This window comes from Pantherophis guttatus, chromosome 4 (genome assembly GCF_059756535.1).
Source record: "Pantherophis guttatus breed Tessera chromosome 4, ASM5975653v1, whole genome shotgun sequence".
Taxonomy (NCBI): domain Eukaryota; kingdom Metazoa; phylum Chordata; class Lepidosauria; order Squamata; family Colubridae; genus Pantherophis; species Pantherophis guttatus.
This window is the reverse complement of record NC_142066.1, coordinates 123,074,692-123,091,437: the sequence shown is the minus strand read 5'-3', so window position 1 is coordinate 123,091,437 and position 16,746 is coordinate 123,074,692. Positions and strand designations below refer to the sequence as shown.

Here is a 16,746-nt window from a genome sequence, read left to right as displayed (position 1 = left end):
TTGAGTCTGTGTCTTGGCTCCTATTTCTTAAGATCATTCCCAGATACCATTATAACATGACAACTTCATCCAGCAGCTTCATATAGTTATTAATTAGGAGTGAAAAGAGAGTAATCTCTGAGGAACCTTATAACGCATGGGTTCAATATTCAACTGCGCTCTTTACCAACTCTAACTAGAACTGATCCCAGAGGAAGGAGGAGAACTACTACAACAGGGGTATCAAACTCGCAGACTGCAGGCTGGATGCGACATGCGCTGCCTACGCCCACCCGGTTTAGCAAAGGGGAAAAATGTTGTGATATGTCACACGATGACAACATGATGCCGCAAGTTTGTCATCCCTGTACTACAACACTGTGCTCTCTGTCCCAAATCCTTAAGCCAGTCCAAAAAGGATTTCATGATCAATGGTATTGAAAGCCACTGAGAGATCAAGGAAGCCAGAACGTATGCATTACTTTCATCCTGAGCCTACTAGCGATCATCCACAATCATTGCCATCTTAGCACTATACTCAGGTATCAACTGAAAGAGATGTTTAAGAATGTTATCTTGTGCAAAATGACTCTGTACAGATAGTCCTCAGTTAATGATGGTAATTGGGACTGGAAATTCTATCGCTAAACATTGCAGTTGTAAATAAAAGAATTGCATGACTACTGAGTTACAATGACAATTCTGGCACTTCTAATTGCTGTAGTTTAATAAATTACTGTGGGTTGTTAAGTGAGGATTTCACATTATAATGACTTGTGACATCCTGCTGGCTTCCATATTGACTTTTCTTTGGGGAAGGTGGTCATGATCAGACTGAACCCTTTAATTTACAGTGAAGATTCAAGGAGACCTGTTCCATTGTATGATTCACTTTTTTAAAAGCCTGTTTAAAAATCTAGACATTTATTGACTCTTACAATTAAGTTTTTGTAAGGATAAGAACATATAGTTATTGTAGAAGTCACTCACGATGAAATATTTAAATTCTATCTGGAACAGAATATACCTGATCTAGGAATCAGTAAATAGATAAATTAAAAGTTTCTTCAATTAAATAAATTTATTTGTGCCAACAAAATATGTTTTCAATAAATTAGGAGGAATGCCAACTACTGGTTCCATGACCCAATTCACACATTAACCTTGTTGTGTGGGTGGAAGTTTGAAAAGCAACTATATGCATATTATCTGTTTCACAAGCTATTTATGTAACTCTGTAATTTTGGGGACTCATTTGTTCAGTTGCAAATGAAAAATATGTTTCAACAACATAGAGACACATACATAACTAAGCCTGCAGTTTATGGTTCCAATCATTTTTATATGATAGTGCAACATCTGTTTGATTATATCATCTTAGGTAAATATATTTTCAATTCTTGGTAAATTTATTTGTATTCTCTAGTCTAGGATTTAAATATTATAGCTCTGATTGGATATAATAGTTACAGTAGATATAAAAAGTCTACACACCTGCGTTAAAATGCCAGATTATTCAGATGTAAAAAAATCACTTTAGAATTTTTTACTTTTTATATAACAAATTAGTTGTGCCATTTAATTGAAAAACAAACTCAAATCTTTTAAAATCTATTTCTTTGACAAAAAAATAAAAAACATACAATAATGTGGTTGAATAAGTGTTCAACTAATACATCGTCAGAGCACCTTTTGATTTTATTAGTCCTTTAGGATAAGAGCCTATCAGCATGGCACATATTGCTTTGGGAATCCCTGCCCACTCTTCCTTGCAAAAGCGCTTCAGATCTGTGGGATTGCAAGGGCATCTCCTGTGCACAACCCTCTTCAGGTCACAGTAAATATCTTGGTCTGATTTTTTTTTTACATTTCAAAACTTTGGCATTCTAATGTGTGTTTGACTTTTTATATTTTATATCTACTGTATAGATACCGTGTAAGTTTTATAGTGTGTATGAACTATTTTGAAAGGTGTATAAACTAACTGAAGATTTATGGAAGTGTAGTATATTAAGTATAATCTATTAAGATTAATAATATATTAAGTATAGTAATATTAATATAGATAGTATATTGATTTTATAAATGTATGCATACTATTTGAGATCTGGTATTGTATAAATAGTTAGTTAGTTTATTATATTTATATACCTCCCTTCTCCCGAGGGACTCAGGGCAGTGAACAGCTATAGTAAAAACAATATACAACAAAAATTAAAAGCTTATTAAAATAATTCAATCATTCGGCCAAATTTAAAACATCCAACTAAAATCATTTTAAAACCCCTATCAAAACCCAATTTAAAAAAACCTTTATCCTGTCAAACCAGCTTGCTGGAATAATAGGGTCTTCAGAGCGCGACGGAAGGCACGGAGGTCGGGGAACCTTTGTATATCCGGGGACAGTTCATTCCATAGGCCGGGGCCCCCACAGAGAAGGCTGTCCCCCTGGGGGTCGCCAGCTTACACTGTTTGGCTGACGGCACCCTGAGGAGGCCCTCTCTGTGGGAGCGTATTGGTCGGTGGGAGGCAATTGGTGGCAGAATGTGGTCCTGTAGGTAACCAGGTCCTAAGCCATGGAGCGCTTTAAAGGTGGTAACCAACACCTTGAAGCGCACCTGGAAGACCACCGGGAGCCAGTGCAACTCGTGTAAGATAGGTGTTACATGGGAGCGACGAGTCGCCCCCATTATTACTCGCGCGGCTGCATTCTGGACCCGCTGGAGCCTCCGGGTACTTCTCAAGGGGAGCCCCATGTAGAGAGCATTACAATAGTCCAGCCGGGAAGTGACGAGGGCGTGAGTGACTGTGCGCAGGGTGTCCCGATTCAGAAAGGGACACAACTGGGAAATCAGGTGAACCTGATAAAAAGCCCCCCTGGCCACGGCCGTCATATGATCCTCCAAGGACAGCCGTGAGTCCAGGAGGACGCCCAAGTTGCGAGCCCTCTCTGAGGGGGGTAAGATCTCATCCCCAATAGCCAGCGATGGTGTCAGCTGGCTATATCGGGCCATTGGGAGCCACAGCCACTCAGTCTTGGAGGGGTTGAGTCTGAGCCTGTTCCTCCCCATCCAGATCCGCACGGCCTCCAGACAGCGGGACATTACGTCAAGGGCATCATTGGGGTGGCCTGGGGTTGAAATGTACAACTGTGTGTCATCGTCATACAGTTGACACTTCACCCCAAAGCCACGGATGATCTCACCCAGCGGCTTCACATAAATGTTAAACAGAAGGGGCAAGAGGACCGACCCTTGCGGCACCCCACAAGGAACCTCGAGGTCGACCTCTGCCCCCCCATCAACACAAACTGCGTACGGTCAGAGAGGAAGGAGGAGGACCACCGTAGCACGGTGCCCCCCACTCCCACCCCCTCTAGCCGATGCAGCATGATACCATGATTGATGGTATCAAAAGCCGCTGAGAGATCTAGAAGGACCAGGACAGAGGAGCAACCCCTGTCCCGGGCCCTCCAGGGATCATCAACCAATGCGATCAATGCCATTTCCATGCTGTAACCCGCCCTGAAGCCCGACTGGCACGGATCTAGATAGACAGCTAGTGGATAAAATGTTGGATTAGGAACATAGAAGCCCAGGTTGTAGTCCTTTAGACATAGTCAGCTAGGCAACTTTTGACCAGTCACTGTTTAGCTGGCAATTCAAAAAATTATCTAACTGCATGGGATCAGCACACCATATTGTAGTTAATTGCTGTCAATAATAATAATGTGTAACATTTAAAATAATAATAAAAAAAAAACTTAAATATAAAGTTTCTATATTAGTTATAGATGATACATACTGATAAAATAGTTGCAAGATATTATCATTTTAAACCCGGAAGTTTAATGATCAGAACATCTTTCAGCTGTTCCTCTGTCCTCCTTCTGCTTCATCTCTTCTTAACAGCTTTCATTTTAATGGAAGAGATACGTTTGAAAACAAAAATATGTTCGGGATATACATATTTCATGTATGTATAGGGCCAGTAAGAAAATGTATATATTATTTTGGGATACTTCTGAATGATACTTACAGGTGAAAACACCCGTATTTTAAATGTGATCTCACTATGTCCTATTATTATGGCAGAATAAAACCTTCCCCTCCTGAAGGAGTGAAGTCAAATCCATCGAAAAGGCATAGAGATCGATTGAATGCTGAGCTGGATCGTCTGGCTGGTCTTCTGCCATTCCCTCAGGATGTTATTGCCAAATTGGATAAACTGTCTGTACTTAGACTGAGTGTGAGTTACCTGAGAGCCAAAAGTTTCTTTGATGGTAAGAAATTTGAATTTGTTCCTGACTGACCATAATGTTAGTATTTTCTTAAGTTGTCTGCTTTTTTTTTCTTCCTCTTTTTTAAAGAATTTGAATTTTTTAAAAAAATTAAGGTTGTGCTCCTTTTAAAAGTTGTGGTCCTTTTAAGCAATAATATTTCAGCAATTTATTGATGTGCTTCTAGCATCTTACTATCCTATGACATTTATTTTCTTTATTTCTTTATTTGTTTGCTTGTTTGCTTGCTTGTTGTTTGTATTAAAAAGGACATCTTTTTTCTGAGTTAGAAAGTAAATGAAAACCCTAACTGAGGAGGAGTTGTGTGTACAATGTCTGTGATTGTACTTTGTACAGTTGCAATTGTACTTTGTATCAGTGTGCTATGGAATTGTGCAAGAGATTACAAAGGGTGTATATTGTTTCTCATTATCAAAGTGAATTAAATATCTATTAATAATAGGCTATTAGAAGGGATAGAATAGAACACAATCACACTGTAGAAACAATGTTCAGAATCTGAAATAATTCTTTAGTTGATTAGATTTGAGAACTCTTTCAAGATCTACTGCAGGTTTGGGCTGGACAAGCTGTTTCTGGCACTTCTCCACCCCTAGTCTTCCCATTTCCAGGAAAACAGTCTCAGTGCATAATATTACAAAATGTAGAGGAAAGTAAGTATGGATATCTCTAAAAAACAGTCACAGAAATAAATCTATAGCTTTGTTAAATTTTGGTCTTGTGAATTGTGTTACTAGTGGAACTTGTTAGAATAGATAATCTCTTGGAAACAAATCCAAGGCAGAACTTGCATGCTACATTAGTTTGGTACAGTGAGAGTGTTTGCTTTTCTGGAGAATTTAATTGAGTAGAATATGCGTTACAGTAGAGGAATGTTGGGTAGTTGTAAAATACTGAGCTTTTCTCGTCTTGTTAATTTCTTCTCAGTGTTTAGGATAGTTTCATACCAAAGATCTTTCTCTACTTATACCTCATCACTGCACATACATGCCCAAGATACTCCTTTTTTTTGTTTCTATGTATCAACATGATCCTTTCTTTCTGGTCACATGTGTGAGATATCTTAAATCATTCTTAGTTGTTCTTATGCTAAAGTGCTGTTTTTCTCCCTTGAGTGGGTACCAGTTTCAAGATGTGTTAAAATGCCAGCAGAATAGTTGAGTGATTAGTGAATGACAAGATCAATGTAGTATTTATTAACCACTTAGGTTGGTCCTGGAATGCCTTCACCTGGGCCCCAGGCAAAGTCCTCTATTCCCATTTTCCTTTTTGTCTCAAGAGTGCTTGAAAATGTGCCAATAAGTAGGCTTGTAACCTTGAAATACAGTTAGATACCAGCAGAATAGCGAGGTTGTACAGATAACGCCTTAGTGCTTTTTCATATTGACTCTATTTTTTTCCTGTTTACTCTTTTTCTTTTCTCAGTAAGCCTATTTACCAGCCTGTTCTGTGAGTTTATGAAACAAAGATGAATAAATTGAAGATAAGAGTTAGGATTCATTCTACTGTATTTCAGCTATATTGGACAATCCCTTCACCCTGAAACGAAACACCCAAATAAATGGAAGGGTTGCTAATAGGGACAGCAAGTTTGGATTTTGGCTATCTGTTCTCATGTATCAGTTTTGGGGTATAGAGAGGTGTAAGGATATAGCAATAATACTAGCAATAGCATTTCGACTTATATATCCCTTCATAGTGCTTTACAGCCCTCTCTAAGTGGTTTACAGAGTCAGCCTATTGCCCCCAACAATCTGGGTCCTTATTTTACCGACCTCAGAAGGATGGAAGTCTGAGTCAACCTTGGGCTAGTCAGAATCGAACTCCTAGCAGTGGGCAGAATTTTCATGCAATACTGCATTTTAACCACTGCACCACCACAGCTCCTAATGTTGTTAGGAGAGCCAATTTGGTGTAGTGGTTAAGACATCAGGCTAGAAACTGGAAGACTAGTCCCACTTCAGGCACAAAGCCAGCTGAATGATCTTGGGCCAGTCATTTTCTCTCATCCTAGGAAGGAGGCAATGGCAAACCATTTCTAAAAAACCTTGCCAAAAATGTTGCGGAAACTTTCTCACACAGTCTTTGAAAATTGGACATGATTGAACAGAAATAATAATAAAAAATAACATATTAAAATAATGGATGTGTCTAGTTCTATTTGAACAACTGATATCAGTGAGTCTGTTTTAGAAATATTATAGTATAGATCAGGGGTCACCAACCTTTCGGAGCTCAGAGACCACTAAATTCATAATTTTAAATCCCACGGACCACTAATACGATCTGCCTAATGACTCGCTGGGTAGGCGTGGCTAGGTGAGTATGTGACTGGGTGGGCATGGCCAACTTGATATCACTCACATTGAGGGGCGCCTCGCTGGCTTCTACTCACCCCTCCCCTCCCAGCCACTCCTCAGTTCCCTGCCTAGGCTCCTTATATCTCCAACAGGAAGCAGTTGTTGGAGCTAAGCAGCCACCACGAGAAAGAGTTGGCAAAACAGTTCAGTTTAAATTGGATCTGACCAGGAAGCAGGCTCAGTAGAAGCACCTCACTGAGGACTACAAGCATAGGCTTTCCAAGCAGAGGGAAGATCTGTGGGAGTGCAAGGCCAGGTACTGGCACCTGGAGGCTCAGCAGGCTGAGATAGTCAGCCAGTTCCAGGCCATGATGCAGTCCCACTGGAACAAGGTCCTGCGGCTCTTCGCCACCAGCGGTGCTTCCTCCAGCCTTTGCCCAAAGCCTCACACCAGGAGGCTGAAGCAGACCCCAAGTTGGAATTTCTGCCCCCGTCCAACCCACCCAAAAAGACCCCGAAGGGGGAGACTCTCTGCAGCAACACAAACATTCATTGCACATATCTGTCCCAGGGGCATTAGTTTGAGGGCCCCTGATTTAGTGCAATATAAAAAATGCAAATAATTTTTCTGCGAACCACCAAAATTTTCTTGTGGACCACCAGTGGTCCATGGACCACCAGTTGGTGACCGCTGGTCTAGATCAAGACATAGCCTTATATTAGATGCTTAAGCAACATACACTTTGCATTCCTGCTATATAAAGTCTTCAGTGTCGACAGAGATTTAGATTTAGAAATACCTGTAAGGTGATTTCAGAACAAAGCCACAAGTATATGATGTATTGTTGTCTGTTTACCTTCTTCTGAATACATCCCCACCCCATGCAGATATGACTTCATCTGTTTGTAGCATGCCAGGCTTATGTAGCCTGCAGTATAGTAATAGTGTTTTATGGAAGCAATAACCAGTAAAGTTAGGAAGCTCTGGTCGGCTTGCAACCATACACATGCCTCTCTTGCTTGTTGGCCTTTGCTATAGTTAGTCATGGAGTTACATAAAAGAGCATAATTAGTGGAAAGATGTAAAAATACAGTTTTACACATGAAGCAGGTTCTAACACATAAGTATTAGTGTTGAATTATAAAATGTCCTGTAAATATAAAAATGTTCTCTTTTGCTCGTGGGTTTAGTTGATAGGTTTTTGTTAAAAGTTTGTTGAAGTAAAAGGGAAATGCTAAATGAATAACAGGATACAAATGAGGGGTGTGTGAATTCCTGAGGAAAGTTAAAATATAAACCTGCAATCATATGATCACATTTAAAAGGAAACCCAAGCTTTATCTGAAACAATAGATTTTTCTTCCCCAAAGAAAACACTTGCCTTTTTCTAGGTTTAAACAATCCAGTTAGGAAGTTGGTTAATCCAGGACCAGAACAGGCTTACTTGTGAGAATGTTTTATGAAACAGTACACCTTAAGCAATATGCTATTTTTTAAGGTGATCAGATGGCAATGTTAAAATATTTGCTATTCTTGGCATTCAAGTATTATTTCACTCCTTATTCCAGGGGTGAGGAATTAATTTTCCCAAAGGGCGCCATGAGAAACTGGAACTATTGTGGCAGGCTGCCACTACCCCCCCCCCCATGCCACACTCCCAACACTCCATTCTCCCCCGATAGTGCACCCATGGCAACATTGCCCTCTTCATCCCCCATGCTGCTCACATCTGCTACTGGTGCCGCTGATTTTGTGGGCCAGACAAGGAGAGCCAAAGGACCACATGAGGCCCATGGGTGGTAAAATGCAAGGTCTGCTTTATTACAATTGAAAAAAGCAAGTTTGCATGCACCATTCTCTGAAATTCTGTAATGTTGAATTTTCTGTCAAGCATAAGGAATCGGGAGCCTGAGCGGGAATCAGGAGCCAGAGCGGTTCAAATGAATATAGGATTATTGCATGGTAACACTCTCTACAAGAATCTGAACTATTACCAGTCAAAGCAAATTGGTGGTAGATAAGAGTCAGTGGAATTCAAGTGGCTGGTGGCCCACTCTTGTGGGCATGAAAAGATGGAGACTAATGGTCCCTTCCCTCAGGCTCAACCTGGTCATTTCCTACATTTTCACTTTTTATATCTTTCTTTCTTTGTTGTTATTAGTTGCGAAGTCGTGTCCAACCCCATGGACAACATTCCTCCAAGCCTTCCTGTCCTCTACCATCCCCCTGGAGTCCATTTAATCTCACACCGACTGCTTCAGTGACTTTATCCAGCCACTTCATTCTTTGCCATCCCATTCTTCTTTTGCCCTCAATCGTTCACAGCATGAAGCTCTTCTCCAGTGATTCCTTCCTTCTCATTAAATGGCCAAAGTATTTCAGTTTCATTTTCAGGATCTGGCCTTCTAAAGAGCAGTTGGGGTTGATCTCCTCTAGGACTGATTGGTGTGATCGCCTTGCAGTCCAAGGGACTCAAAGGAGTCTTCTCCAGCACTATACTTCAAAGACCTCAATTCTTTGACACTCAGCCTTACTTATAGTCCAAATTTCACAACCATACATTGCAGCTGGGAAAACCATAGCCTTGACTGTACGCACTTTTGTTGGCAGGGTGATGTCTCTGCTTTTTAGTATGCTGCCATAGCTTTCCTCCCCAGGAGCAAGCGTCTTTTAATTTCTTGGCTGTAGTCCCCATGTGTGGTGATCTTGGAGCCCAAGAAAATAAAATCTGTCACTACCTCCATTTTTTCCCCATCTACTTGCCAAAAATTGAGAGGCCTGGGAGCCATGATCTTAGTTTTCTTAATGTTGAGTTTCAAGCCAACATTTGCACTATCCTCCTTCACCCGCATCAGAAGGTTTTTTTAGCTCCTCTTCACTTTCTGCCATTAAAGTGGTATCATTGCATATCTGAGGTATGCAATCTGAGGTAATTCTCCCGGCAATCTTAATTCCAATTTGTGATTCATCTAGCCCCACTTTTCTCATGATGTGCTCTGCATATAAGTTAAATAGGCAGGGTGACAGTATACAGCCTTGCTGAACTCTTTTTTCAATTTTGAACCAATCAGTGATTCTGTGTCCAGTTCTCACTGTTGCTTCTTGACCCACATACAGGTTTTTCAAGAGACAAATAAGATGGTATGGTACTCCCATCTCTGTAAGAACTTGTACAATTTGTTATGATCCACATAATCAAAGGCTTTTAGCATAGTCAATGAAGCAGAAGTAGATGTTTTTCTGGAACTCCCTAGCTTTCTCCATGATCCAGCGTATGTTGGCAATTTGATCTCCAGTTCCTCTGCCTATACTTCTGGTAGTTTTTGATCCACATACTGCTGGAGCCTAGCTTGTATGATTGTAAGCATAACTTTACTACCATGTGAAATGCAATGGTGCGATAGTTTGAACATTCTTTGGCATTACCTTTCTTTGGAATTGGAATGTAAAATGACGTTTTCCAATCCTGTGGCCTCTGTTGAGTTTTCCAAATTTGCTGGCAAATTGAACGTAGCACTTTTACTGCATTGTCTTTTAAGATTTTGAATAGCTCAGCTGGAATACTGTCACCTCCACTAGCTTTGTTGTTGCTCAGATTTCCTAAGGCCCATTTGACTTCACATTCCAGGATGTCTGGCTCAAGGTCAGTGACCACCCCATCGTGGTCATCAGGGACGTTAAGCTCATTCTTGAATAGTTCTTGTAATAATAATTTTTGTCAACTCTAGTAATTTTGTCAACTCTTCTTAATCTCTTCTGCCTCTGTCCCTGCCATTTTGGTCCTTTATCATGCCCATCTTTGCATGAAATGTTCCCTTCATATCTCCAATTTTCTTGAAGAGATCTCTGGTCCTTCCTATTCTAATATTTTCTTCTATTTCTTTGCACTGTTCATTTAAGAAGGCATTCTTATCTCTTCTGGCTATTCTCTGGAATTCTGCATTTAATTGGATGTATCTTTCTCTTTCTCCCTTGCCTTTTGCTTCCCTTCTTTCCTCAGCTATTTGCAAAGCTTCCTCAGACAGCCATTTTGCTTTCTTGCGTTTCTTTTTCTTCGAGATGGTTTTAGTTGCTACCTCTTGTACAATTTTGCGAACCTCCATCCATAATTCTTCAGGCACTCTGTCTATCAGATCTAATTCATTAAATCTATTTGTTACCTCTACTTTATATTCATCAGGGATATGATTTAGTTCATACCTGAATGGCCTAGTGCTTTTCCCTACTTTCTTCAATTTAAGCCTAAATTTTGCCATGAGAAACTCTTGATCTGAGCCACAGTCAGCTCCTGGTCTTGTTTTTACTGACTGTATAGAGCTTCTTCATTTTTGGCTGCAGAGCACATAGTCAATCTGATTTCTGTGTTGACCGTCTGGTGATGTGTAGAGATATATCTTGGGTTGTTGGAAAAGAGTGTTTGCTATGACCATCGTATTCTCTTGACCAAATTCTACCAGCCTGTGCCCTACAAGACCAAACTTGCCTGTTATTCTGGTTATCTTTTGACTTTCTACTTTAGCATTCCAAACCCCCTGGATAATAAGGACATCATTTTTTAGTGCTAATTCTAGAAGGTGTTGTAGGTCTTCATAGAATCGGTCAACTTCAGCCTCTTCAGCACCAGTGGTTGGGGCGTAGATGTGGACTACTGTGATGTTGAATGGTTTGCCTTGGATTCGAACTGAGATCATACTGTCATGTTGGGGATGGTATCCCAGTACTGCTTTCTCTATTCTTTTATTGACTATGAAAGCTACTCCATTTCTTCTGAGGGATTCTTGCCTGCAGTAGTATACCTGAGGATCATTTAAATTAAATTCACCTATTCCTGTCCATTTTAGTTCGCTGATTCCTAAGATGTCTATGTTCAGTCTTGTCATCTCTTGTTTGACCACGTCCAGCTTGCTTCTCTCAGTCTACATTTGTATAAACTAAACCAGTTTATACAAAAGATGTTTAAACTAATCCAGGCAGGACATACTAAGCATGGTTTTTAGAACTCTTTTTTTTTCATTATTTTCACCAACAGTGACCATGAAAAACATATGTATTTTAGTTTGTATAGCAAACTAAAATATCTAGTTTGGGGAATTTATTGATGCTCTTACCTCATGAAACATCTTTGCAGGTTTGTGTACACTTGAAGTTATGGAATGTGTTTTATACATTCCATTTTGGATTATATGACCAGAGGACAGCAAGAAAAAGAATCCTTTGAAGGTATTTTCACTTGCATACTACGTTATTGCCCAACTGCCCACTCTAGGAATACATCAGGAGATGCATTTTTCTCTGTCTCTCATTGCCTTATCTGGCCAATTTTCAAACCTGATCTTACTTTCAAAAACTTCTGATTTTATTGGTCCTACTGTATTAAAATTAAAAATTTGTGTAGATTATAATTAAGATTCATCTATTGTTCATAGGAAAAATATGGTACAATACTTGGCCCAAATTTTTAAATATATTTGTATAATATTTCTCTGTACTCAAAGCATTCTGGGACATGAACGCCAGAAGGAATTTAGGAAAATGTGTGCTTCAAGAAGCACCTTCTTAATGTAATCCTAGTTTAATTCCATAAGCATATACATACTAGCAAAACATAAGGAAATATCGTTGGAAATGTTACTGTAGAAAAGGAAATGTCCTTAGAACAGGGGTATCAAACTCAATTTCATTGAGGGCTGTATCAAGGTTGTGTTTGACCTCTGGGGGCTGGGGTGGGCATAGTCAGGGTAGGAGTGGTCAGGGTAGGCATGGCCAGCTTGATGTCACTCTTGTCAGGGCCACATGTGCTGGCCAAGTGCTAAGGCAGGACTTCCCTCAGACTCTCCCTCACTCTTATTATAATCTTCCTTCCTTCCTTTTTTCTTTTTCTTTTTCTTTTTCTTTTTCCTTCCTTCCTTCTTTTTCCTTCCCTCTTCCTTCTCCTTTCTTCTTCCTTCCCCTTTTTCCTTATGTTTCTTTCCTTGCTTTCTTCCCATCTTTTTCTTTGTCTTTCCTTTTTCCCTTTCCCTTTTCCTGTCCCTTCTTGCATGCTCAAATGAGTTTGACACCCTTGCCTTAGAAAATACAAGAATATAGTAGAGGTTAATTTAAATTATTTTCAGAACAGAATTTTATTGAAAGAAAACTTACAAAATACAAGTTAAATAATTAATTTGGAACCTTCTTAAAAGATTAAAAAAGCAGTACTGTAGATTAGGGTAAGAAATGTTATGGCTATGTGAAATGACTTTTGCCTTTGGAAGAAATGTGAGAGGGAAGTAAGAAGAACGGCTGAGAAAAGATTGTGATTTCTTTCATATTGTTGTGATGGGACTTTCAGAGGATGTTGTGATAATTCTAGGATATAGAACTGGCATCATAGGGAATGTATGTTCAATATTAAAGAGATCTCAGAAATATACAAGCCTAGTGAAGGAGAAATTGCAAAGGAACTAAATTAATCTGGAAGGGAAATTTACAGATGATTGTCTATGCTATTCTAATAAACTAACAAATAACAGATCAACAGAGTTAGAAGGGACCTTGGAGGTCTTTTAGTCCAACCCACTTCTTAGACAGGAAACACTATACCGTGTATAGTGTTTCAGGCAAAAGGTTGTCCAATCTCTTCTTAAAAACTTCCGGTGTTGGAGCATCCACAATTTTTGGAGGCAAGTTGTTCCATTGATTAATTGTTCTAACTGTCAGGAAATTTCTTCTTAGTTCTAGATTGCTTCTCTTCTTGATTAGTTTCTGTCCATTGCTTCTTGTCCTGCCTTCAGTTACTTTGAAGAATAGATTGTCCTCATCTTTCCTGTGGCAGCCCTTCAAATATTGGAACACTGCTATCATGTCACTTCTAGTCCTTTTTATTAAAGTAGACATACCCAATTTCTTCAACTGTCCTAATCTAGTCCCCTAATCATCTTTGTTGCTCTTCTCTCCTCCTCTCATCTCAACATTTTTTTTATATTATGATGTCCAAAACTGGATGTGTGTTTTTACCAAGGCATTATAAATTGGTGTTAACACTTCACATGATGTTGATTCTATCCTCTGTTAATGCATCCTAGGACTACTTTTTCTGACAGCTGGCTCATATTTAAGTGATTGTCCACTAGGACTCCAAGATTCTTCTCACAGTAATTACTATTGAGCCAGGTATCATCTATATTATACCTGTGCATTTGGTTTTTCTTATGTAAATGTAGAACTTTTGTCACCATTGAATTTCATTTTGTTAAATAGAGCCCAGTGTTCAAAATCTATCAAAATTCTTCTGCATCTTAAGTCTGCCTTCTAGAATGTTAGCTATTCTTGCCAGCTTGGTTTTGTCTGCAAATTTGATGAGGTCCCGATCTATCCGCTCCTCTAAATCACTGATGAAGATATTGAAGAGTACTGGGCTGAAGACAGAGCCTTGGGATACACCACTGCCTACTTCTGCATACATGTAGATTCAGTTCCATTGAGGACTACACAATGTGGTCTATTTTATGAAATCTCTTACTTAAGTTCAAGTAAATTATATCCGCAGCATTTCTCTGGTCCACTAATTTTGTCACTTTGTCAAAGAATGCAATAAGATTTGTTTGCCATGATAGATTTTTGACAAACCCATTTTGGCTTTTGGTTATGATTGTTTAAAATAACGAAAATATTTTAATAATGTTTTGAGTTAGAAAATGTTGCTTCATGGCCAATTAATAGCAATATGGCTATTTTTCATTGTATTAGAACAGGAAAAATTGTAAGTTTACAATCTTGAGAGATTCCACTTACTTGAACAGTGGGCAGGATATTTTCTTTGGTTGTGTCAATAACTTTGCAGTACTTATATGGAGTGGAATTTTCTGTATGGCAATTTTGATTATAAACTTGGATTTGGATATTACCATAATTTGGTGCACTATTTTAACTTAGTACTGTAACATTGGTAAAAGCTGTTTCTACTATCAATAACAATGATATTTTGAATTGGGTTGTAAGTTTTTTGAGATATCATCTGGATTTAAAATATTAAGCAAACAGATATACTTTTTGTGAACCGTGCAGTTGCATTTTAATTTGATGCCTAATTATATTCGATTTCCTACAGCAAAGGATAGGCATATAAAATGTATTAAAAACAGAAGTTAAACTTGTCTTATCCTGTTAGTTCAGTTGATACATTAAAACAAAGATAAAGGTGGAAGAAAAATATGGTTACTCAGGAATTTTTGTATTGAAGATTGCAGAATGAGTATCATATTCCATTTTAACATATTTTCCTTTTTAAGTAGTTCCCTTTTTATAAGCATCTAAGTAGACTTTTCACATTATGTAATGATTTGTTAATATAGTTAATTAATTATTATTTATAGTTAATATTAGTACTGGTAGTCAGCAAGTGCAAACCACCATAGCCACAAACCATGGAAAATAAGCTCATGTATTTATAGCAGCTAGGATTACTGGTTACTGCCAATATTGGTATGATTTGAATAGTTAACTATTAACAACTTGTTTGAAAAACTTTGGCAAAAGGCAACAATGGAAACATTTCCAAAACATCTCTACATAATACTACAAACTGAGATAATTTTCAGGTGGAATAATCTTGTTTCATTTGTTAATATAAAGTTTAATATGATTGTATACATTATATTTCAGTTTGTATAAGAAGTAGCTGTAGTTATTATGTTTAATATTGAATTCCTTTTTATTGGTTTAATGTAATTTGTATAATGCTTAAAAATGAACTAAAATAATACCAAAGATAAAGCAGAAATTATTTTTATGGAGCTTCATTTGTTACTTACATTTTGCATATCCTTTCTTAAAATAATTCAATTAAAATTTTATTTCCAGTTAATTACTGAACCTGGCAAACAAACTTTGTAAACCAGAAACTGGCTTATTATATAAAATTACATTCATCCTACAATAAAGGCCATGAATTCCTTCTATCAGGAATTGTACTCTCAGTTAAAATATAAATTTACTGTGTAGTTTTTATATTGCTTATTTATAGCTTTTGAAAATTTTGCTTCGTTGATTTTTTGGTTCTTTTGTGCTCCTCAGAGAAAGTCTTTATTTATACAGCCTCTTATTTGAGCATAAGAGATCAATACAGTTTAGTATATGATTTGTTATCTTATCCATTTATATAGGAAAGCACTTGAAACAAAATGAATAAACTTAACAGCACAAAGCTATGTATGTTTTGTGGAAATTAAGTAATAAACCCTAGTGGGGTTTAATTCAGGTAAATGTAACTAGAATCACAATTTAAATATATCAACAGAACTGGGTGGATTTCATACTTAATTTAGAAGTCAGTAATTCAAATATAGTTTTCTTAAAATGCTGATATACCAGATCCTTAACTCCATATTCAGAAACTTGCTAACAATACAATTTTCACAAATAAACTATATGTATCTATCTACTTAATTATTTGAATTTTAAACCTTTTTTTCATGCCTGTTTGAATTAACACACTTCCAATCTTTTTTTTTTACTTGATTTAGAGACATCTGTTTCATGGACTGTAACATGCATGTCTGGCACAAGTAGTTTCACCTGGCTGTCCAAGCACAAACATCAGTAACATTAATTACAGTTAGCTAAATCATTGTACAATGATTACAATTCAACAGATAAAGGTCAATAGATATATCAAGTTCTTCTTAACAAAATGTTAAAAACCATAAAAGTAGGATTTGGATAATTCTCATTAAAAATATCGTTCAGAACCTGGTAATACAGAAATAACCAGTTCTGAAAATCTTGAAGTGCAAGCCAACGTTATGGGAGAATTATTTCCTCTTTTTCATTTAACTACCTTTCAGTATTTAAACTATAGATATAAATAGAACAATGAAGGTAATTATTGTATAATGGACATTCACATATTTCATATCAATACTTTGGCTTGGTGCCAAAATAAAATTTTTAAACACTGTTTACAGGTAACTTGATATAGCATGTTTCAGTAGTCTAAACAAAAAGAGCTTAAGTCATGTAACAATGGTCTTCTCTGACTTTTCAGTATTGAGTACACTAGACTTTGCTATAAAGAAGCACTGCTGACTATTGATAAATCTGGATATTCAAGTTCAAAGCTGAATCTAAGAATGAGTATGTTTTTATTTGAAACAGTGTTGTACAGTTGTACAGATAAAATTCTTTTC

At 37.7% G+C, this 16,746-nt stretch overlaps 1 protein-coding gene across 2 annotated transcripts in view; it reads left to right on the top strand.

The window, feature by feature from the left end:
• Positions 1-16,746, top strand: part of AHR (aryl hydrocarbon receptor) — a 60,330-nt gene that overhangs the window by 13,217 nt on the left and 30,367 nt on the right. Inside the window, exon 2 of one of the 2 annotated variants that reach the window (XM_034402175.3) lies at positions 4,074-4,261. The exons of the other annotated variant lie outside the window; for it this stretch is intronic. Within the exon in view, the coding sequence (XP_034258066.1) occupies positions 4,074-4,261 (188 nt within the window). The remainder of the gene's footprint in view (positions 1-4,073; positions 4,262-16,746) is intronic. 2 annotated transcript variants of the gene reach the window in all.